Source organism: Mobula birostris, chromosome 1 (assembly GCF_030028105.1).
Source record: "Mobula birostris isolate sMobBir1 chromosome 1, sMobBir1.hap1, whole genome shotgun sequence".
NCBI lineage: Eukaryota > Metazoa > Chordata > Chondrichthyes > Myliobatiformes > Myliobatidae > Mobula > Mobula birostris.
The window spans coordinates 59,428,817-59,452,403 of record NC_092370.1 but is presented as its reverse complement, the minus strand read 5'-3'; the positions used below and the strand labels follow the sequence as shown (position 1 = coordinate 59,452,403).

Here is a 23,587-nt window from a genome sequence, read left to right as displayed (position 1 = left end):
CTCATTAAAACTTGGTAAACTACCCGAATCCTTTTATAGAGCATCAATTTTTTTAATATTAAAGAAGGATAAAGACCCTGCTCAATGTGCATCTTATAGACCAATACCCTTGGTAAATGTTGATTCAAAATTTTTTTCTAAGTTATTAGCAAACAGACTAGAAAAAGCACATCCTTATATTATTTCAGAAGACCAAACGGGTTTTATTAAGAATCATTATTCTTTTTATAATATTTGTACACTTTTAAACATTGTCTATACCCCGTCACAAACCGATCCTGAATTACCTGTAAACATAAGGATTTATTTAAGACTAATTTCCTATCCTTAATTGACCACATTACACAACTTTCCTTTAAATGGTCTCCACTTTATTTAACTTTGATTTGTCGTATTAATGCTGTAAGATGTTTATTCTGCCAAAATTTTTATATATATTTCAGGCATTACCGATTATTGTTTCAAAATCCTTTTTTGACAAAGTTGACTCTAAAATTTCTTCATTTATTTGGCAAAATAAAAACCGGAGACTGGGTAGAATACATCTACGGAAAGCTAAGAGAGATGGAGGCTTGGCATTACCTAATTTTAGATTTTATTATTGGGCAATTAATATTCGACACATGAAATTTTGGTTACTTGACCAAGACATGCTACCCATTCCTAAATGGGTAGTATTGGAATTACAATCTGCTCAAGGTTACGCACTTGGCTCCATTTTAGGCTCTTCTCTTCATTTCGATTTGAAATGCCATAAACAGGTTTGTAACCCGATAGTTAAACATACCTTACGCATCTGGTTTCAATTCCAGAAATTTTTCAATCTTAATCAATTTGTGTTGGTGATTCCTATTTTAGGCAATATATTCTTTCCCCCTTCCTCTATGGACCGTGCCTTTCAAATTTGGAAGACTAATGGTATATCACGGTTTTTGGATTTATTTTCAGATGGCTCTCTTATGTCTTTTGAACAGTTACCTAACAAATATAACTTAGGAAGAATACATTTTTTTAGATATCTGCAAGTTAGAGATTTCCTAAGTACCATCCTTTCCTCCTTTCCGTCGTTACCCCCTATAAATATTTTAGATACTATAATTAACCTTAACCCGTGTCAAAGGTGTAACGGTTATTATTTATAATTCTATCATGGAACTTAGGATAGCTCCATTCGATAAGATTAGGTCCGACTGGGAAAAGGAATTGGGCTTTACTATTTTGGCAGATGACTGGGCGCATATTTTACAACTAGTCAATACTTCCTCTATCTGTTCCAAACATTCCCTAATTCAATTTAAAGTTGTTCACAGAGCACATATGTCTGAAGATAAATTAGCTCGTTTTTACTCTCATATTAACCCTCTTTGTGATAGATGTCATGGGGAGATAGCTTCCTTAACCTCCTGTAATCTTTCCCCTTCAGCCCGTAGAATGATTGCATTTCTTATTTTAATGGCGAAAAGATGTATTTTACAACATTGGAAGGAGATTAATGTCCCAACTACAGTTTTTTGGTTTTCTCAAACGATACTATGTTTAAATTTGGAAAAAAAATCAGAAGTAATTTTTATGATACTTCAGTTAAATTTGAACAGACCTGGAGATCTTTTATTCAACATTTTCATTTAATGTAACTTTTTTTTTTCTCTTTGACCACATTTACATTCCCTTCTTGGTTTTTAACTGTTACTAATGGAGGTCAGGTTTGGGGACGTGATTGTTTAAGTTGTTTAAGTCTACTGGGTACCTAGTTAGCTCATTGCTTTGCTTTGCTTTTTAGGTTAGTTGCATGGTGGGTTTTTTTTTGGGTTTTTTTTCTTCTCCTTATTGATATATATGGAAAATTAGTATACTACTATATTACCTCGTTATTTTATAACTAATTTGCACTGTTTGTATTGTTTTTATGTATTAATATCTCTTGTAAATTTATATCGCAACGGTGTATCAGTTTCTATATGTTTTACCTTTTGTGTACTAATTCAATAAAAAGATTTTTAAAAAAAAGAAAACCTGGAGCAAGGATCGATGGACCGGACCGTGAACCGGAATATGGACTTTACGGACCGGATCATGACACAGCCCCATCTAGTAAATTTGGAAATAACTGGATTAGCACAGGGATGGGGCAAGTAAGTCAGAGGAGATAAATAAAATACAATAGCCCTCTCTTGACAGCTCACCTGACTGTTACCTATCTGCATCAAATGCATCATAGATCTTTAGCCACTGAATTCAAAATGAATTGTTTGAATTTAAGAGCAAATTCAAAGTTTAATCTTTAAAATTCTTTGCCCCCCAAATCCATGATGAAGTTGTCCAAATGAGATACAGTGTGTTGTAGCAAAAGCCTACCAAATTAATTAGCTAGAATCAAAATAAATTGCAAAGAACTGGTACATTTTTGTAAAGATACGTCATATTGTCTTTTGTATTAACATCATAAGCATCTTAAAAAAGGAAAGGACTAAATTCGCAATTTGTCTATCTATGGTGCTCTGGCTATTCCTTTTAAAATGTGAATTGAAGATAAATGGAGTCAACTGAAAGGGTTGAAATGGACGTAAAATGTTGTCAAAGCAGTCACTCATCAGTCTCCCTTTCAAAGTCTGGCCTTGACTGTTAAATATATGGTGACAAAAAAATAACATTGATGCTTTATTCATTCAATCACATCACCCCACGTTCGGCCAATTTGGCTGATGCCTCAAATGTACACATAAAAGCACAATCACCAATCCTACCCTCCTCTCTCCCCCACAAAGATGATTAATTACTGGGGCAAGTGATTTGACCATTCTGACAAGCATTCAAGTATTTACTATCAGAATTTTAAATAGAAAGTCAATAAGGAAACATAAAGGCAAGTCTGTGAGCAGAACACAGTGATTAAAAATCAAAACAATGAGGCATAAAATCAAACTGAGGTAATCCTGACCTTCAGGGGACAGAGGTGGTTGATCTGACTCAAGGTAGAGTTGAGAGAAGATTGGCTGAGGAGAAATACTGTTGGATCGAAGTGATGCTTCTATGGAATTGTGAAGAGCCTCTTCAAAACGTGCAGATTTCATTTGTCCAGCATATGAATTTCCCATGGTCTGAAAGTGAGGAAAGGCAGCATAATCAATAATGAACAAATTAATAAGCTGATTATCAGTATTCTGAATATAAATACTGGGGATACTTAGAACATCACTGTTCAGTAGAATGCATGATTATTTAAAATATGCATCACCAACAAAAACTTTAAATGTAAGGTTGAGCACCTCTTACCTGAAATGCTTGGGGCCAGAAGTGTTTCAGATTTTGTATTTTAGAATATTTGCATCTATATAGTGAGATACCTTGGGGATGGGACCCAAGTCTAAACACAAAATCCATTTACATTATACAGCTTATGTACAGCTGGTGTGGAGCTCACAGAGTGAACAGTCCATATTCGGAGCACAGTCTGACGTGATGGAGTTGAGTCCTCCGCAGACAGTCAGAGTTGAATATATCTGCCATCAATTTCAAACAGCTGCCCATTCTACAGCAACTATGATGGGGGGGGGGGGAGTTTTAAATAATATTTTAAATAATTTTGTTCATGAAGCAATAATGTGTACATTGAACCATCAGAAAGGTAAGCTATCACTACCTCGGCTGCCTGGGTGGACAGTCAGTGGCTCTTTGGCATCGCCATCATTTCCGACTCTGAGTTGATGTGCTACACATATGTAGTGATGTATCCGTTCAGCATGTTAGATCTTCATCAGCAATTATCTTGGCAAACCCACCAATGAGTTTATCTGCCCCTTCGTGATCAGAAGATGCTTTTTCACCACTAAAAATTTAATACAACCAGCCTACTGCTTACTCACAATTAACTTCAATTTTCAGTTCATCGTGATAGATCTTCGCTTGTTTCATGAACAGCATACTGTTAAGCAATTCTGACGAATTCACCCTTTCAAAATAAGATTGAGATCTTCATTTTCACTTTATGCAGTGCTTTTCTATTTTTCATTAACTTCTGCTGATTATATATGTGAGGTCACTTCATAGCACTGTCTGTGGTGTGCAGAGACTTGTGCATTACCTGGGAACCTTCCCAGTGCTTTGTGGGAATTTACAGTTTGTGGCATTATGTCAGTGCGCAAAAAAATTTGGATAAGGGGTGCTCACCCTGTATTTTGTTCCTATTGTTGAGAAGTCAATTTTTTTATTTGTCTTTATTTTACTAAGTGTACTAAGTGTTAGTTACTTAGGCAGAGTTTTAAAGCTGCAAACACATGGATAGCTAATCATTAGCAGAAAGTCAGAACCAAACCAAATCTGGAAGCTCATTGCAATCTGCTAACACTATACACCATGGCATTCAAGTAAAGACAAAATTGGCTCACTTCTGGTGCCAACTTGCCATATCTGTCAAATGAAAAGTGGATAGCAAGAAAAACCACTAAGAGCAAATAATTTCAATGAAATTAAACTCCAGCTAATATCAATACGTTAATGAGAGAAGGTGAGGAACAAATATTTTACCACATTCTATCAAGTATGGAATTTTTACCACTTCCTCCACCTTCACTTAAAAATCCAATGCTGCATTATTAAGATTCCCAAACAAGAAATCAAAACAGTGAGCTCTGCTGTTAAAATTGATCAGCCCAGTGAAGTGGATGCAGTGTTGCGAATGGATTAGAATTTTGGTCAGGTAACAATTTGGAAAAAAGTCACAGCTTTTTTGCCATTTTGCACTTAATGTTTTTGTAGTTTTGTTTCTTCGTCCTCAGTAAGAAACAAAATTGACTCATAATGAGACCTCTTCTTCTAGTGTTAAACCTCTAGCCTGGCTTCAAAGCCACAGGCCTTTATGACAACCAAGTCTTTATGTTATCATCAAGCACTAGTATGAATTTTTAAAGACAGATATTGTCATGTTCGGGCAATACCTCTGTTACCATCGTTATAATTTATAATGTTAACAGCCTCAGCCATGTTTTTTTCATTAACACAAAAGATTTCACCATAAACGGCAAGGTTAGCATTTAATGAATCTCCTACTTCCATACGGTGGTGAGTTGACTTCTTAAACTACAGCAACCACTGGGTCTAAGTCCACTCTCAATATCACTGTGGGAGTAAATTCCTCAGAACTCCAACAGTTTATGTACAGTAGGTGGCTCACTAAGAAGAATAATGTGAGCCTGATAGCACTCACATCTACAGTGATGAAATTCTTTAGGAGGTTGGTCATGACTAGACTGAACTCCTGCCTCAGCAAGGACCTGGACCCGTTGCAATTTGCCTATCGCCACAATAGGTCAACGGCAGATGCAATTTCAATGGCTCCTCACAGGGTTCTAGACCACCTGGACAACACAAACACCTATGTCAGATGCTGTTCATTGACTATAGCTCAACATTTAATACCATCATTCCTATAATTCTGATTGAGAAGTTGCAGAATATGGGCCTCTGTACCTCCCTCTGCAATTGGATCTTCGAATTTCTAAATGGAAGACCACAGTCTGTGCAGATTGGTGATGACATCTCCTCACTGACGATCAACACTGGTGAACCTCACATTTGTGTGCTTAGCCCACTGCTCCACTCTCTCTCTATACCCATGATTATGTGGCTAGGCATAGCTCAAAAAGCATCTATAATTTTGCTCGTGATACAACCATTGTTAGTGACAAGAGAACATACAGGAGCGAGATATGCCAACTAGTGGAGTGGTGTCACAGCAACAACCTGGCAGTCAATGTCAGTAAGACATAAGAGCTGACTGTGGACTTCAGGAAGGGCAAGATGAAGGAATACATACCAATCCACAGAGGAATCAGAAGTGGAGAGAGTGAGCAGTTTCAAGTTCCTGGGTGTCAAGATCTCTGACGATCTAACCTGGTCCCAACATATCAATGCAGTTAATAAGAAGGCAAGACAGCAACAATACTTCATTAGGAGCTTGAAGAGATTTGGTATGTCAACAAATACACTACAAAATTATAGATGTACTGTGGAGAACATTCCGACAGGTTGCATCACTGACTGGTATGGGGAGGGGAGTGGGGGTCTACTGCACAGGACCGAAAGAAGCTGTAGAGGGTTGTAAATTTAGTCGGCTGTATCTTGGGTACTAGCCTACAGAATACCCAGGACATCTTCAAGGAGCGGTGTCTCAGAAAGGCAGCATCTGTTATTAAGGACCTCCAGCATCTAGGGCATGCCCTTTTCTCACTGTTACCATCAGGAAGTACAGAAGCCTGAAGGCACACACTCAGCGATTCAGGAACAGCTTCTTCCCTCTGCCATCCGATTCCTAAATGGACATTGAACCCTTGAACACTACCTCATTTTTTTATAAATATAATATTTCTGTATTTTGAATGATTTTTAATCTTTCTGATACATGTATACTGTAATTGATTTAATTATTTATTATTTCATTATTATTTTATTTTTTTCTACTTCTATATTATGTATAGTATTGAACTGCTGCTGCTAAGGTAACAAATTTCACATCACACGCCGGTGATAATAAACCTGATTCTGATTCACCACTTATAGGGCAAATACCAATGAGTGCTAAATGCTGCTTTGTCGCCAACAACCACATCACATAAATGGAATTTTTAAAAACTCCTTGTACTGATGATCCTCTCAGTGCATTTTGTAGATAGTTTTAACCCAGCAAAGATGATAGTATAGCAATATATTTCCAAGACAGGCTGTTGTGACTTAGAGGAGAATTTGCAGCTGGTGGCATTCCCATACTGTTCAGGAGAGGGGACCTAAAATTCCCCAATGCTGCAGCATTTTCAATGTAAAAGTTTTGTTTTCATGCTAACAGTTACAAGCTTGTTCATTAGAGATTTGTCTAAAGCTTCTGCATTTGGATTACAGTTGTCATGGAAACAAATGACATAGAGCAATACACACAAAATTCTGGAGGAACTCAGCAGGCCAGGCAGCATCTATGGAAAAGAGTAAACTGTTGACATTTTAGGCCGAGACCCCTTCATCAGGACCAATGAAGGGCCTGGGCCCAAAACGTCATCAGTTTACTCTTTTCCATAGATGCTGCCAGGCCTGCTGAATTCCTCCAGCATTTTGTGTGTGTTGCTTTGATTTCCAGCATCTGCAGATTTTCTTCTGTTGCACTAAGTATTATTACAACTGTCCTGATTGCTACTTCTCAAACGGACATTGGGATGAATAGAAACAAAGAAACTGTGAACACTGGAATCTGGAACATAAAGAAACTGCTGGAGGAATTCAGTGTGTCAGGCAGCATCTGTGGAGGCAACAGGATAGTCGACATTTTGGGCCAAAACAGAGAGTGGAAATGACCAGTGAAAAGAGGTAGGTGGGGGGAGGAGCAAGAACAGGCAGAGCTAGGTTAGGAGGGAGACAATAGGCAGATGGAGCCAGGTTGAGGGAGGAGAAAATGGAGGTAGAGGCAGAACCTGCTGCAAGGTAATAAATGAAGATGGCAAAGGCCTTGAGATTCTGGAATTTGATAAATAAGGACAGTGATAAATAAGGAATATTTATAAGGAATAAATAAGATGGTGATAATGGAATCAGATAAGGGATGGATGATGGTCAAATGTAACCTGTGGGAGAGGAGATAGGAGGCCTAGTGAGTAAGTATTGGATGATGAGCAGAAGAACCAGGTGGAGGAGATGGTTAGTAAGATAAGAGGTTTGAGAGAACCTAGGGGAATCAGAAGGAGAGAGTTCAGATTACCTGAAATTGAAAAATTCAAAGTTTATACCATTGGCTTGTAGACTACACAGGTAAAATACAATGCACTGTTACTTCTAGTTTATATTTGGCCTCACCATGGAATGGATAGACTGGTGTGGGGATGGGAAAGGGAGCTGAAGTGTCTACTATTACCTTTAATTTGCATTTGTGCACAGAGTGTGGGTGTTTGGCGAAGCAGTCACCTAGTATACACTTGACCTCACTAATGTAGAGGCAGCCACATCACATGCACCGAATGCAAACGACAAGGTTAGAGGAAATGCATATGAATCTCTGCCCTATTTAGATCCCTGGATGGAGGAGAGGGAGGAGGTATCAGTCCCTGGATGGAGGAGAGGGAGGAGGTGTAGGTCCCTGGATAGAGGAGAGGGAGGAGGTGTCAGTCCCTGGATGGAGGAGAGGGAGGAGGTGTAGGTCACTGGATAGAGGAGAGGGAGGAGGTGTCAGTCCCTGGATAGAGGAGAGGGAGGAGGTGTCAGTCCCTGGATGGAGGAGAGGGAGGAGGTGTAGGTCACTGGATAGAGGAGAGGGAGGAGGTGTCAGTCCCTGGATAGAGGAGAGGGAGGAGGTGTAGGTCACTGGATAGAGGAGAGGGAGGAGGTGTCAGTCCCTGGATGGAGGAGAGGGAGGAGGTGTAGGTCCCTGGATGGAGGAGAGGGAGGAGGTATAAGGATATCTGCTGCACCTTCTACAATCACAGGAGAAAGTGCAAAGTGACAAAGAGGATTAAGTAAATCAGAAGTCACTTAAAGAGTAGACTCTGCAGAAAACAATAAGGTTTCTGATCCTACCTCTTCTCCTAACCTGCCCATCACCACTCCCTGGTGCCCCTTCTCCTTCCCTTTCTCCATGGTCCAATATCCTCTCCTATCAAATTCCTTCTTCTTTGGCCACAAGGAATTCCGCAGATGCTGGAATTTCAAGCAACACACATCAAAGTCGCTGGTGAACGCAGCAGGCCAGGCAGCATCTCTAGGAAGAGGTACAGTCGATGTTTCAGGCCGAGACCCTTCATCAGGACTAACTGAAAGAAGAGCTAGTAAGAGATTTGAAAGTGGGAGGGGGAGGGGAGATCTGAAATGATAGGAGAAGACAGGAGGGGGAGGGACGGAGCCAAGAGCTGGACAGTTAATTGGCAAAGGGGATATGAGAGGATCATGGGACAGGAGGCCCAGGGAGAAAGAAAAGGGGGAGGGGAGGAAAAACCCAGAGGATGGGCAAGGGGTGTAGTGAGAGGGACAGAGAGAGAAAAAGGAGAGAGAGAGAGAAAGAATGTGTGTATATAAATAAGTAACAGAAGGGGTACGAGGGGGAGGTGGGGCATTAGCTGAAGTTTGAGAAGTCAATGTTCATGCCATCAGGTTGGAGGCTACCCAGACGGAATATCAGGTGTTGTTAGAATCAAGCAACACACATAAAAGTTGCTGGTGAACGCAGCAGGCCGGGCAGCATCTCCAGGAAGAGGTACAGTCAACATTTCGGGCCGAGACCCTTCGTCAGGACTAACTGAAAGAAGAGCTATTAAGAGGTATAATATGATCAGGAATAGTCAGCATGACTTTGTCAAGGACAGATCATGCCTTATGAGCCTGATTGAATTTTTTGAGGATGTGACTAAGCACATTGATGAAGGAAGAGCAGTAGATGTAGGACATTGCTTTTTGTGGATCCAGATTTGGCTTGCCCACAGAAGGCAAAGAGTGGTTGTAGACAGGTCAAATTCTGCATGGAGGTCAGTCACCAGTGGAGTTCCTCAGGGATATGTTCTGGGACCCCTAGTCTTTGTGACCTGGATGAGGAAGTGGAGGATGGGTACGTAAATTTACTGATGACACAAAGGTTGGAGGTTAACTCCATAAAAGAGTTCATCTGAAATACTACTGTGTTTTGGCCTAATTTGCTGCAACTGCCATTCATAAATCTGTTGACGGTGATCTTGATGTGGCCTCCCCTACACTGGTGAGACCCAATATACACTGGGGGAGTGCTTTATTGAGTACTTCTGCTCCATCCGCTAAAGGCGGAATTTCCCGATGGCCAACCATATTAATTCCTATCCCCATTCCTGTTCTAACATGTCGGTCCATGGCCTCCTCTTCTGCCACAATGAGGCCACTCTCAGGGTGGAACAGCAGCACCTCCTATTTCATCTAGATAGCCTCCAACGTGATGGCGTGAACAATGATTTCTCCTTCTGGTATTATTTTGCCCTCCCCCTTCCCTTTTCTTCTCTTCCCCACTCTGGCCTTTTACCTCTTCCCCTCACCTGTCAGGTTTCTTCTTCTCCAGCCCTTTGCCTCCCAGCTCCTTACTTCACCCCCTCCCTTATCCACCTGACCTCACCTATCACTTAGCTTGCTGTCTTTCCTCTCTCCCTACCTTTAAATTCTGGCATCCCTCCCCTTCCTTTTCCGTCCCGAAGAAGTGTCTTTGCCCAAAACATTAACTGTGTATTCATTTCCATAGATGCTGCCCCTGACCTGCTGAATTCCTCCAGCATTTTGTGTGTGTTGCTCTGAATAGACTTCCTTTCCACCAATAGGTCATTTCCAAATTCCCTAACCGTAAAGTCTCCTCCAGCTCTTCAACATTCCCAAATCACGTTTTTCCCCCAAAGTTTTCCTCACTTTTAAATTCAAAAGAATATAAGAAACAGGAGCAGGAGTAGGCCATCTGGCCAGTCAAGTCTGTTCCGCCATTCAATAAGATCATTGCTGATCTGGCCATTGACTCATCTCCACCTACCTTGCCTTTTCCCCATAACCCTGGATTCCCTTACACTTCAAAAATCTATCCAACCTTGTCTTACATATACTTAATGAGGTGGTCACCACTGCTTCATTACAGAGAATTCACTGCAGAGAATTCCACAGATTCACCACCCTCTGGAAAAAGCCGTTCCTCCTCATCTCTATCCTAAATCTATTTCCCCTAACCTTGTGGCTACGTCCCCTAGTTCTAGTTTCACCTATCAGTGGAAACAATTTTCCTGCCTCTGTCTTATCTATCCCTTTCATAATTTTATAGGTTTCCATAAGATCTCCTCACATTCTCCTGAATTTCAGCTAGTATAGTCCCAGGCGACTCAATCTCTCCTCACAGTCTAACCAATCACTGGCAGTTGTAACATAGAAAAACAAATGAAAAAGAAATTGCAGATACTGTAAATTTGAACCACAGGAAGTATATTTGCCCTCTTTCTCCATGAGAAAAGAGACAATTGCACCACCATTACCACTGCAGACATCCCACCTCTCCCGGAAGATCCGGGAGTCTACTGCATATCGATAGTGGCTCCCTGACGCCCGGAAATTATATCCCAGAAATAGATTTTTTTGAGAGGGAGAGGGAGAGCGAGCATCCTGATTGGTCTCTCTTCGTGCTAAGAGTGGTCCCCAACCACCAGGCCCTGAGGAAACAATATGATTTGGCGATATGAAACAATATGAGTCATTTGCACCTTTCCTCATTCCCTGTCACGCACTGTTGAGCTTGAACGCACGCGAGGTCGTTACCCCCGCGTCATCCATGTCAGTGCGGGAAGGAGATCAACTCCTCGAGCTTGCAAATGACGGCGGGCTGAAAAGTATGTTTCACATAACATCTCTGCCGGCATTTTGGATCAAAGTCAAGGCTAAATATCCTGAGATAACCACGAAAGCACTGAAAACGTTGCTTCCATTTCCAACATTATATCGCTGCGAAGCGTAGTTTTCTGCAATGAATGCAATGAAAGCTAAATTGCGGAATAGACTGGACATAAGGAACCCCCTTCGAGTATCGCTGTCTCCCCTCACCCCTCGATGGGACCGTCTTGTTGCGGGAAAACAAGCCCAGGGCTCGCACTGATTCAGCAGTATTGGTGTGTTGCAATGATTTTATATGTTCATACGGGGAAAATATGCACTGTGTTTAATATCCAAATGTTACTTAAAATGTTATGATGCTATTGACTTATCACCTATATTCTGGTCGTGATTACACACGCCCCCGCCGCCCCCCCCCCCGGTCAGCTGGTCCACAAGAATATTGTCAATATTAAACCGGTCTACGGTGCAAAAAATGTTGGGGACCCCTGCTAAGTAGACCTATCAGTTTTCTCTGTGGGCGGGCTTTACAGTCGTCCTCAAAAATAATGACAGTGTTGCTCGCTGCACTGTTTGCAACAGTGACTTTTCTACTGCCCATGGTGGGTTAAAATGTAAAAGACATGTTGAGGTGAGTTTAACAGGTGTCATTACAGCATAGCTAACGTTATTTAAACTAGCTGGCTAGCTGCTAAGGAGCTACGCTATTGATGTCCTACGTGATGAGGCCAAACTCCCTGTAGACTTGCTTAAAGTTGTAATAGAATAAACATGGTAATATAGTATAATATAATATAATATAAGCAGATATTTTAAGGTCACATTTGCTGCATATACCCAACTTGGTTTACAGATTAGACAAAATCACTAAACAAGGTATTGCATACACCCTTGGAGGTCGACGGGAGCGGGGGGGCGGGGGTGCTACCTCCCTGAAATGGTGGTGATATCTCCCTGAAATGAGTTTTTTCAGGGTGGGATGTCTGCCACTGCCCTGCCTGAGATCAGCAAACTCAGCACAGCCTGTTACTGACCACAGGCCTCCCTCACTATACAATGCATAGCTACTCAATAAATGAATCCAATAAAGCATCACTGAAAGTCTATCACTCTTGCTTTCAGCCTAAAATTCAGAAATAAAATCCACTCCCGGTAATTCAACAAAGTAGATTACTTTTTATCCAAGGTTATGTTGGAGAAGCACTAACAACACTTGAAGAAACTACTTTTTATTCATAAAAAATCCTCAAAAAGCATTCACAAGATCAGCATTGCTGCATACTCCCAGGTTGTTAACAATCTACTTGTAAAGAATTAAAGAATATATGAATTCAAACCTTCTACCTGGCTGCAGAAATATTTTAATCTAACAAAACTGGAACCTGCAGATATCTCTATCATATGCAACCATTATTTTAAATCACAATGTAGTTTGAAGTCTATATCTTTACAGGTTTGTCATCATTAAAAGTAATGTCTTACTCAATTGCCAGAGTACCTCATCAAGCACCCCATGCGTTGACATACCACAGATTCTTTTGTAAAGTAAACACTTCTAGATCTAGGTGGAATTCCAGACATTACTAGGGATATACTAAATCCCAGGAAATAAGTGTGCAACCCATCAGTTGAAAACAGCACATTTCATAATCATCATCATCCTAATGTTCGTTTTCCAGCTGTATTTGAAACCTCATTGATACTGTAATCATTCTCTGAAATGCCCCAGTTTACCGAATGTGAGACACTGGCTGGAACTAAAGACTGTGCTATGAAGCAGAAAGCTTTCTTCTGGCACGTGCCATATCTCTGGAGGACGACCTTGTAGTAATTAATTACTCCCCATACACAAAGGCCTGCTTCTGGCTCGAAATGGTCCAACTTAAAGTATTCCAATATTTTTTTAAATTATTGGGAAGCCTGCATCACATTATCTTTTTCAGTAGATATATTTGAAATAGTTTTGGAACATGAAAATGTTTCAAAGTCATTATTTTTCAAATTTCGCTGATTTAATTAGAAAAAAATTCCCGAAATGATAATTCCTAAAATTCTGGAAGGATGTAATTTTTATAAAATTTACATTATTTATATTCCCTAAGACAATATTTAATTACAGATCTCTTTTTCTATGTTGCAAAGATTGTGTAGTTCTCATGCACACCAAAAAGAAAGCAATGTAATTCTTCAAATTTCAAGGCTCCGCAGATAAAAAAGCATACTTTATCTTTTAATGAAAAAATATCACAAATTAGATCTCATTCTATGAAATTCTCTGGTTTTTATAAGCTTGCTTGCTTTACAAAGTAACAAAACACACCACTCAGTGGCTTGGTGACCCTCATTCATCCACCCAATGACCTCTGTGTTTGTTTCAGCATCACTTCGGGCCTACTGCATTTATCCTATGTCAAGCCTGAAGATGCTGTTTCCTCCTAGCACCTGGCCACAAATTTGAATACAAAGTTTCATGCAGCCACCCTTTCCCATTTTCTCCATGACTCACAAGTTCTCCACAAAGGCCTCACTGATAAGAGGTTTGGATCCCATTGCAGCTGTATACAAAGCAGTAAATTTAACCTGGTTTGTGGCAATGACCCGCAATTCTGGTGGGTTTCACTTCTGCTCCAAAGGCACAGTGAGCAATAAATTTCAAATCAAACTTGGTCTGATTTTGTAGTCACATTAAACAATAGGGTACAAAGTCAGCTTCAAAGTATTAACCCCTCCAACACCAAGTTCTCTGACTCGAGCACAGACATGGTATGTATTTACACACTAAATTTTGTGACCTCTGAATGTACCAAAATGCTTTACAAACAAATGTATTAATATCCATGTAACTTACTGTTGTAGCAAAGGCAAAGAGGCAGGCAGTTTATCCAGAGAAAACTCCTCTGCATTTTTTTTGTGTGTAGTTTATTAAGGGGAAACTATCAGCCAGGACAATAGGAATTAATTGGTGACAATGAAAGAAAGAATTGGTTTAACTTCAAAAGATAACACTCAAGAAATGTTACTGTATAACACAAAACTTGTATGCTCCATAAAAGACTTTTTTCAAACTTTGTGTACCTAGACCAGAATTAATGTGAGCATTCAGTATGTTTAATATCATTGTAGGAAATTCTACTCTACCATTGGGATCCATGAACAACTGAGATCAGAGTGTGTTGTAAGTCAAGAGAAGATTACAGATTTACCTCTTTTTCTGCACAACATAATCAATCAGCATCTGGACAAACGAAAATGCTGACAGCAGAGTTTTGATGTTTGGAGTGTGATGGTGATAGCCACCATACATCAGAAAAGAGAATTATGACAGGATTTTTGAAATCTTCAACCAAATATGTGATGCCAGCCAGACCAGCCCGAAAGGAAGATGATTTGGTGGGCATTTCGACGCTCTAAGTTGGATATAAAAGATGCCATGCTGCAATTCTGAATAGTGGGGAAGGTTCAATTTATCCTCAAAATGTTACAAAATTAATAAAGAATCTAATTATTATATTATTGTTATTTACACATACTAATTTGCTGCAGCATGTAATATTACATTAGAGGCTGTATTTCAGAAATCTCTTTTGCTTAGGCAGTCCACTGGAGTTAAGGATGACTTGCTCTCACTCCAGTTCTGTAAATTCTGAGATGACTGCTGAGACTAATGTGGGACCCACAGACTCTGCCACAGTTGGGCCAGGAGGTGCCTGGCAGCTCAGGTGTAGAGTGGCATTCGAGATGTTGCAATGGTTTCCTGGATTCCCGTGTGCTCCACAAGAGATGTCAATCCAGATATTTCTTCTCCATTTTAATCAGTCGCAGTCTATGGTTTCCTGTTGAATTGGTGAGGATGTTATATTTCTTAATAGGTCTAAAATCCTTTAATTATTTCCTTTGTCTGAGTTGTAGTCTCATACTATAACAGCGCTCAGTATTGAGTTCCTGTTTCAAGAATATTATCAGGTATGCAATCAATGTAGCCTGTCCACTGGAGCTGGTTGATAAAATTAAATGATAATGGTAAGGAAATTGGTGTGAGAGGTCTGCGATATTAGTCTGCTTATCCTGTAGTCCAATTGCAGGATTTTGTGAAAATAGTGCAACCCAAACCTCTCTCATGCCTCACTTCCATATATCAGAGTCATACAAGAGAGTTAGGTGGATCATGCTTCAAGGCAGGTTTGAGATCATGATCTTCAACAACCTTTTTCCACAGAAGGCCAAAAGCTGATGTACATGGAGACAATGGTGAGTTTCATCAGCCACTTTATTCTCACAGAAGAAGCTCCCAAGGAATGAAAAGTGGATCATATTTTCCAGGGACCTCACTGGAGTGGTGGGTTGCAGTGGAAGCTGATTGGATCTTTTTTTTTTTACAGATGTTTAGTGCAAAGCGTACTTTTCATACGAAACTGAATAAGTCAATAATGACTTGAATTTGGCCTCTGTGCACATACAGATGCCATATATTTACTTCATAATTATTAAAACATTTTAGACCATCCTAAGATCGTGAAGGTGCTTGACATACATGTCACAATGCAGAGAGGGCAACCTCATTTAAGTCCAAATTAGATGAATGCCCTTCAAGGGAGTAATTTGCACGATTACTCCAAAATAGAGAGGGCAACAAAACTGGGCCTTCTTACACACTGCAAAATGATACTTCAAACCTGATACTTATAAGCAAATTTATCATTATTTCCTTTTCCTCAAAAAACAACTCTTGACCTTTACATCAAGTGATCAATATAATCTAGCAATGAGGTTTCCTGGAATTTTCTTTTTCGTTTTCTGTATAAGCTTCCTCTGCACAAATGGCACAGTTCATATTCACCAAACAACAGGAATTCTGCAGATGCTGGAAATTCAAGCAACACACATCAAAGTTGCTGGTGAACGCAGCAGGCCAGGCAGCATCTCTAGGAAGAGGTGCAGTTGACGTTTCAGGCCGAGACCCTTCGTCAGGACTAACTGAAGGAAGAGTGAGTAAGGGATTTGAAAGTTGGAGGGGGAGGGGGAGATCCAAAATGATAGGAGAACACAGGAGGGGGAGGGATGGAGCCAAGAGCTGGACAGGTGATAGGCAAAGGGGATATGAGAGGATCATGGAACAGGAGGCCCAGGGAGAAGGAAAAGGGGGGCGGGGGGGAACCCAGAGGATGGGCAAGGGGTATAGTCAGAGGGACAGAGGGAGAAAAAGGAGAGTGAGAGAAAGAATGTGTGCATAAAAATAAGTAACAGATGGGGTACGAGGGGGAGGTGGGGCCTAGCGGAAGTTAGAGAAGTCGATGTTCATGCCATCAGGTTGGAGGCTACCCAGACGGAATATAAGGTGTTGTTCCTCCAACCTGAGTGTGGCTTCATCTTTACAGTAGAGGAGGCCGTGGATAGACATGTCAGAATGGGAATGGGATGTGGAATTAAAATGTGTGGCCACTGGGAGATCCTGCTTTCTCTGGCGGACAGAGCGTAGATGTTCAGCGAAGCGGTCTCCCAGTCTGCGTCGGGTCTCGCCAATATATAAAAGGCCACATCGGGAGCACCGGATGCAGTATATCACCCCAGTCGACTCACAGTTGAAGTGTTGCCTCACCTGGAAGGACTGTTTGGGGCCCTGAATGGTGGTAAGGGAGGAAGTGTAAGGGCATGTGTAGCACTTGTTCCGCTTACACGGATAAGTGCCAGGAGGGAGATCAGTGGGGAGGGATGGGGGGGACGAATGGACAAGGGAGTTGTGTAGGGAGCGATCCCTGCGGAATGCAGGGGGGGGGGGGGAGGGAAAGATGTGCTTAGTGGTGGGATCCCGTTGGAGGTGGCGGAAGTTATGGAGAATAATATGTTGGACCCGGAGGCTGGTGGGGTGGTAGATGAGGACCAGGGGAACCCTATTCCTAGTGGGGTGGCGGGAGGATGGAGTGAGAGCAGATGTACGTGAAATGGGAGAGATGCGTTTAAGAGCAGAGTTGATAGTGGAGGAAGGGAAGCCCCTTTCTTTAAAAAATGAAGACAACTTCCAGTCACCTGTTCAACTGACCCCACTACCCGATTAATCGACTGACTGATTTCACACCCCTGAACAGCTTACCTCAACCCAGCAGGCCTTAAACTTTCTGCAACCAACGCATACTTCAATGTCCTTCCTACTCCAGCAATCCACCTTCCTGGATAAGCAGAGAATTTTTATACCTACAAATTGGGCAAGGCTTGACTCAGTCCAGGCAACAGACCATCACCTGAAGGAACAGATTGAAAAGGCTGGCCCATACCTACCACACTTTTATAAGCTTTTTCAGATAACTTCCAACCCCTTGCCCAAAGTTTTGTTACTGTAAGTAAAGGAATATAAAGTATATCAAATTAAACTTGCGTATCTGTGGGAATACCAATTCCAAAATGGATATGCATATAACATGTAGTAGGATGCCTGTGGTTTGGATGGAAAATACAATGGATTCCAGTTAATTGATCAGCTGCTTATTTGGGCCAACTCTTAAAGAACAAAAATAAACTGAGAAAGCCAATATTCCTTCTGTTTCTTCGGGATACTATGCTGCTTAATTGGGACAGGGGACTGCTGCCGAACAGCTTCTAACTAGCATCAGATGCATGCACTTGTCTGACTATTAGACAGTGCACTGTGCCTAGAGCAAACAGTTCTTAAACACAAGAAGTATGCTACATCAATGACTGCATTTGTGCTGCTTCCTGCACCCATGCTGAGCTCATCAACTTTACTTCCAACTTCCACCCTGCCATAAAATTTACTTGGTCCATTTCTGACACCTCTATCCCCTTCCTCGATCTCTCTGACTCCATCTCTGGAGACAGTCTATCTACTGATATCTTTTATAAACCCACTGACTCTCACAACTACCTGGACTATACCTCTCCCCACTCTGTAGAAATGCCATCCAATTCTCTCAATTCTTCCACCTCCACCGCATCTGCTCTCAGGATGAGGCTTTTCATTACAGAATGAGGGAGACATCCTCCTTCAAAGAGTGTGGCTTTCCTTCCTCCACCAACAACACTGCCTTCACCTGTATCTCTTCCATTTTGTTCACGTCCACTCTCACCCCATCCACCTGCCACCCCACCAGGTATAGGGTTCCTCTTGCCCTCACCTACCACCCCACCAGCCTCTGTGTCCAGCACATAATTCTCCGTAATTTCCACCATCTCCAATGGGATCTCACCACGAAGCACATCTTTAGCTCTCCCGCCACCCCCCCCCCCGTTCTGCTTTCCACAGGGATAACTCCCCATGGGACTCCCTTATCCATTTGTCGCTCCCCACTGATCTCCCTCCTGGCACTTGGCCCTGCAAGTGTAAAACAGCCACACCTTCCTCTACACCTCCTCCCTCACTACCATTCAGGGCCACAAACAGTCCTTCCAGATGAGGTGACACTTCACCTGTGGTCTGTTGGGCTCATCTATTGTATCCAGTACTCATGGTGTGGCATCCTGTATATCAGTGAGACCTGACGCAGATTGGGAGACCATCCACCAGAAAATGCGGGATCTCCCAGTGGCCAACCATTTCAATTCTACTTCCCATTCCTACATGTCAGTCCATAGTCTCCTCTACTGCCACGATGAAGCCACACTCAGGTTGGAGGAGCAACAACTTGTATTCCGTCTGGGTAGCCTCCAACATGATGGCTGGAACATTGATTTCTTGAACTTCCAGTAATTGCCCCCCCCCCTCACTATTCCCCATTCTCATATCCCTCTCACATCTTCTCTCCTTACCTGCTTATCGCCTCCTTCTGGTGTTCCTCCCCTTTCCCTTTCTTCCAAAGCCTTCTGTCCTCCCCTATCAGACTCCCCATTCACCAGCCCGTTATCCCTTTCACCAATTGACTTCCCAGCTCTATACTTCATCCCTTCCAGTTTCACCTATCACCTACTACCTTGTACAACCCGGAGAAGTGTGAGGTGGTACACTTTGGAAGACAAACTCCAAGGAAGAGTACAAAGTAAATGGCAGGATACTTGGTAGTGTGGAGGAGCAGAGGGACCTGGGGGTACATGTCTACAGATCCCTGAAAGTTGCCTCACAGGTAGATAGGGTAGTTAAGAAAGCTTATGGGCTGTTGGCTTTCATAAGTTGAGGGACAGAGTTTAAGAGTCGTGATGTAATGATGCAGCTCTATAAAACTCTGGTTAGGCCACACTTGGAGTACTGTGTCCAGTTCTGGTCGCCTCACTATAGGAAGGATGTGGAAGCATTGGAAAGGGTACAGAGGAGATTTACCAGGATGCTGCCTGGTTTAGAGAGTATGCATTATGATCAGAGATTAAGGGAGCTAGGGCTTTACTCTTTATAGAGAAGGAGGATGAGAGGAGACATGATAGAGGTGTACAAAATATTAAGAGGAATAGATAGAGTGGCTAGCCAGCGCCTCTTCCCCAGTGCACCACTGCTCAATACAAGAGGACATAGCTTTAAGGTAAGGGGTGGGAAGTTCAAGGGGGATATTAGAGGAAGGTTTTTTACTCAGAGAGTGGTTGGTGCATGGAATGCACTGCCTGAGTCAGTGGTGGAGGCAGATACACTAGTGAAGTTTAAGAGACTACTAGACAGGTACATGGAGGAATTTAAGGTGAGGGGTTATATGGGAAGGCAGGGTTTGAGGGTCGGCAGAACATTGTGGACCAAAGGGCCTGTAATGTGCTGAACTATTCTATGTTCTATGTTCTATATGTTGTACTTCTTCCTAGTCCTGATGAAGGGTCCTGGCCTGAAATGTCAACTGTTTATTCTTTTCCATAGATGCTGCCTGGTCTGCTGAGTTCCTCCAGAATTTTGTGTGTATAGTTTTTAAGCAGCATCAATTGCGTGCACTTGGGTTCAAAAAGCAGGAATTTTTGTCACTGATATTTGGTGAGAAATAAGCAGTAAGATAACTCAGAACAGTTTTGCACACAGTGGTTTCAAGCATTCAGGCTTGGAGATGCAAGTAATGGCCAGGAGTGAAAATGAAAGGATTTCACTACTTCAGCAAGTTAGGAGCTACAGAGAGTCCTGAAGGTATCGACAATCACCTTGAATGTTACAATGAAAATGAAGATTTTGAGGATAAAATCATCAATGTAGCATTGTATGATGGCAGTCCATTATCTATACTAGGTATCTGTGCTGACATTGTTCATTGAGTGTCACTCAAAAGAATACGTACACTATACAAATTCCCCCATCGTTAACTATTAGGAATTTATAGTCGAACTTCTGGTAATGTTCCCCACCCCTCCACCATTGCCCATCTCCTTCTCTCACCTGATATCCTTGCCTACCTATCGCCTCCCTCCGGTGCTCCTCCCCCCTTTTCTTTCTTCCATGGCCTTCTGCCCTCTTCGATTCGATTCCCCTTCTCCAGCCCTGTATCTCTTTCACCAATGAACTTCCCAGCTCTTTACTTCACCCCTCCCCCTCCCAGTTTCACCCTAACACCTTGTGTTTCTCGTTCCCCTCCCCCCACCTTTTAACTCTACTCCTCCTCTTTTTTTCTCCAGTCCTGCTGAAGGGTCTCAGCCCAACACGTCAACTGTACTCTTTTCCATAGATGCTGCCTGGCCTGCTGAGTTCCTCCAGCATTTTGTGTGTGTTGCATAGTTTTATAGCATTGTAGTAGTAACAACAGTGTTCTAATTTGCACTATATTTCACTTAAGTACATAATTTGTTACTCAGTTAAACAGTAGTTTGTCTTTTTATACCTTTTTAACGCATCCATGAAACGTCAGTTAATTGGGGTAACTGTTTAATTGGGCCAAGATGTATTGGTCCTGATGTGTCCCAATTAACCAGAACCCACTGTACTAATAAGAACAGACGTAAGTTCACACACATAATATGTGAAATGGGAGAGGGAGAGGGAGAAGTGTGTGTGTGTGTGTGTGCGCGCGCGCGCACGCGAGAGAGAGAGAGAGAGAGAGAGAGAGAGAGTGGGTGAGGGGGTGGAATCTTATCCCACACAAGATCATTGGGAAATAATCATAACAAGCCACTGGTTAAGCAATACTTCTATAATCTCTTCAAACTAGGCAAGTAAACCAAGTAAATTACCCACAAACAGAATCAAACTTTTTACTAATCAATACACAAGAATCCAGACATGATTTTTCTTCTTACCTCCTTTTCTGTCAGTTACCCTTTTGAAAATGCATTCATTTTTTTCATGACAAGAGGTAAAATTGTGCTGGAGATTTTGTGGTCAGTAATCTTCTCAATGGCAGAAACAATGGCTCCTAGGCAAAAAAATAAATCAAAGGTTGTAAGTGAAGAAAAAGGAAATCATGAACAGCTATGGCTGACCAATTGGCCAGCAGTTGCTAGCATAACTGTTAGGAATTTACTTTTATTTCCATTTGGAAGGTGGGCCTGATTGATAGATTTGCATGCCAATTGTCAAAACATGCTTCTTCAGACTGGCTGCTCACTGTTGACACTGCTGGGAGTAGGAATCTCCTGGCCTTTGCACTGCTAAGGAGCTACAAGCACCAGCAATCCAGGCACCACTGAGAGTTTTTGGTGGACCTCAACTGTTGAATGATGGGAAATCTCTAGGTGAGTTAGACCATGGGAAGGAATGGCAAATTGAGCTGGGTCTTTTCCCCCATTTCAATCTGTCCTCCTTTCTTTTTCTTCTCCCTCCTCCAGAAGTTTCCACTAGATCTTAACTAACTAATGCCAACACCTCTTACATCAGATCAAATCAGATCAATTAAACACTTTAGCTGAGATTCCTTTTAGAGATTCACATCTTAATTTCCTAATAAAACCAATACTAGTGGTACAATTGATACAGCAAGTAACCCAGAATAGTTATGATGTTTTGTTACGCTTTTCCCTCCATTAAAATGAAGTGCTTTGATGTTTCTAGCATACAGTGTATTTCTCGCCGTAACACAATCGTAGTCCATTGTTCCTTGAAATTGGCAACATAACTAGATAGGGTGGTAAAGAAGGTACAGTTGAAGTCAAAAGTTTACATACACTTTAGTCAAATACATTTAAACTCAGTTTTTCACAATTCCTGACATTTAATCCTAGAAAACATTCCCTGTCTTAGGTCAGTTAGGATCACTACTTTATTTTAAGAATATGAAATATCAGAATAGTAGTAGAGAGAAGGAATTATTTCAGCTTTTATTTTTTTTATCACTTTCCCAGTGGGTCAGAAGTTTACGTACACTTTGTTAGTATTTGGTAGCATTGCCTTTAAATTGTTTAACTTGGGTCAAATGTTTTGGGTTGCCTTCCACAAGCTTCTCACAGTAAGTTGCTGGAATTTTGTTCCATTCCTCCAGACAGAACTGGCGTAACTGAGTCAGATTTGTAGGCCTCCTTACTCGCACACGCTTTTTCAGTTCTGCCAACAAATTTTCTATCGGATTGAGGTCAGGGCCTCATGATGGCCACTCCAGTATCTTGACTTTGTTGTAGTTAAGCAACTTTGGAGGTATGCTTGGGGTCACTGTCCATTTGGAAGACCCATTTGCGACCGAGCTTTAACTTCCTGGCTGATGTCTTGAGATGCTGCTTCAATATATCCACATAATTTTCCTTCCTCATGATGCATCTATTTTGTGAAGTGCACCAGTCCCTCCTGCAGCAAAGCACCCCCACAACATGATGCTGCCACCCCCATGTTTCACGGTTGGGATGGTGTTCTTCGGCCTTCAAGCTTCACCCTTTTTCCTCCAAACATAACGATGGTCATTATGGCCAAACAGTTCAATTTTTGTTTCATCAGAGCAGAGGACATTTCTCCAAAAAGTAAGATCTTTGGCCCCATGTGCACTTGCAAACTGTAGTCTGGCTTTTTTATGGAGGTTTTGGAGCAGTGGCTTCTTCCTTTCAGGTAATGTCGATATAGGACTTGTTTTACTGTGGATATAGATACTTGTCTACCTGTTTCCTCCAGCATCCTCACAAGGTCCTTTGCTGTTGTTCTGGGATTGATCTGCATTTTTCACACCGAAGTACTTTCACCTCTAGGAGACAGAATGCATCTCCTTCCTGAGCAGTATGATGGCTGCGTGGTCCCATGGTGTTTATACTTGTGTACTATTATTTGTACAGATGAACATGGTACCTTCAGGCGTTTGGAAATTGCTCCCAAGGATGAACCAGACTTGGCATCATTTTCTGACCTCATTCCAATAGAAAACTTGGGCACAGAACTGAAAAAGCATGTGTGAGCAAGGAGGCTACAAACCTGACTCAGTTA

General features: G+C 41.7%; 1 protein-coding gene across 6 annotated transcripts in view; it reads right to left on the bottom strand.

Moving 5' to 3' along the window:
- greb1l (GREB1 like retinoic acid receptor coactivator) overlaps nucleotides 1-23,587 on the bottom strand; it is a 294,398-nt gene that overhangs the window by 134,629 nt on the left and 136,182 nt on the right. For all 6 annotated transcript variants that reach the window (XM_072255747.1, XM_072255773.1, XM_072255784.1 and 3 more), the window contains exons 2-3: nucleotides 21,487-21,602; nucleotides 2,939-3,098 (exon numbers count right to left, since the gene is read on the bottom strand). In XM_072255747.1, coding sequence (XP_072111848.1) covers nucleotides 2,939-3,095 — 157 coding nt within the window. In that variant the 5' untranslated portion in view covers nucleotides 3,096-3,098; nucleotides 21,487-21,602. The remainder of the gene's footprint in view (nucleotides 1-2,938; nucleotides 3,099-21,486; nucleotides 21,603-23,587) is intronic.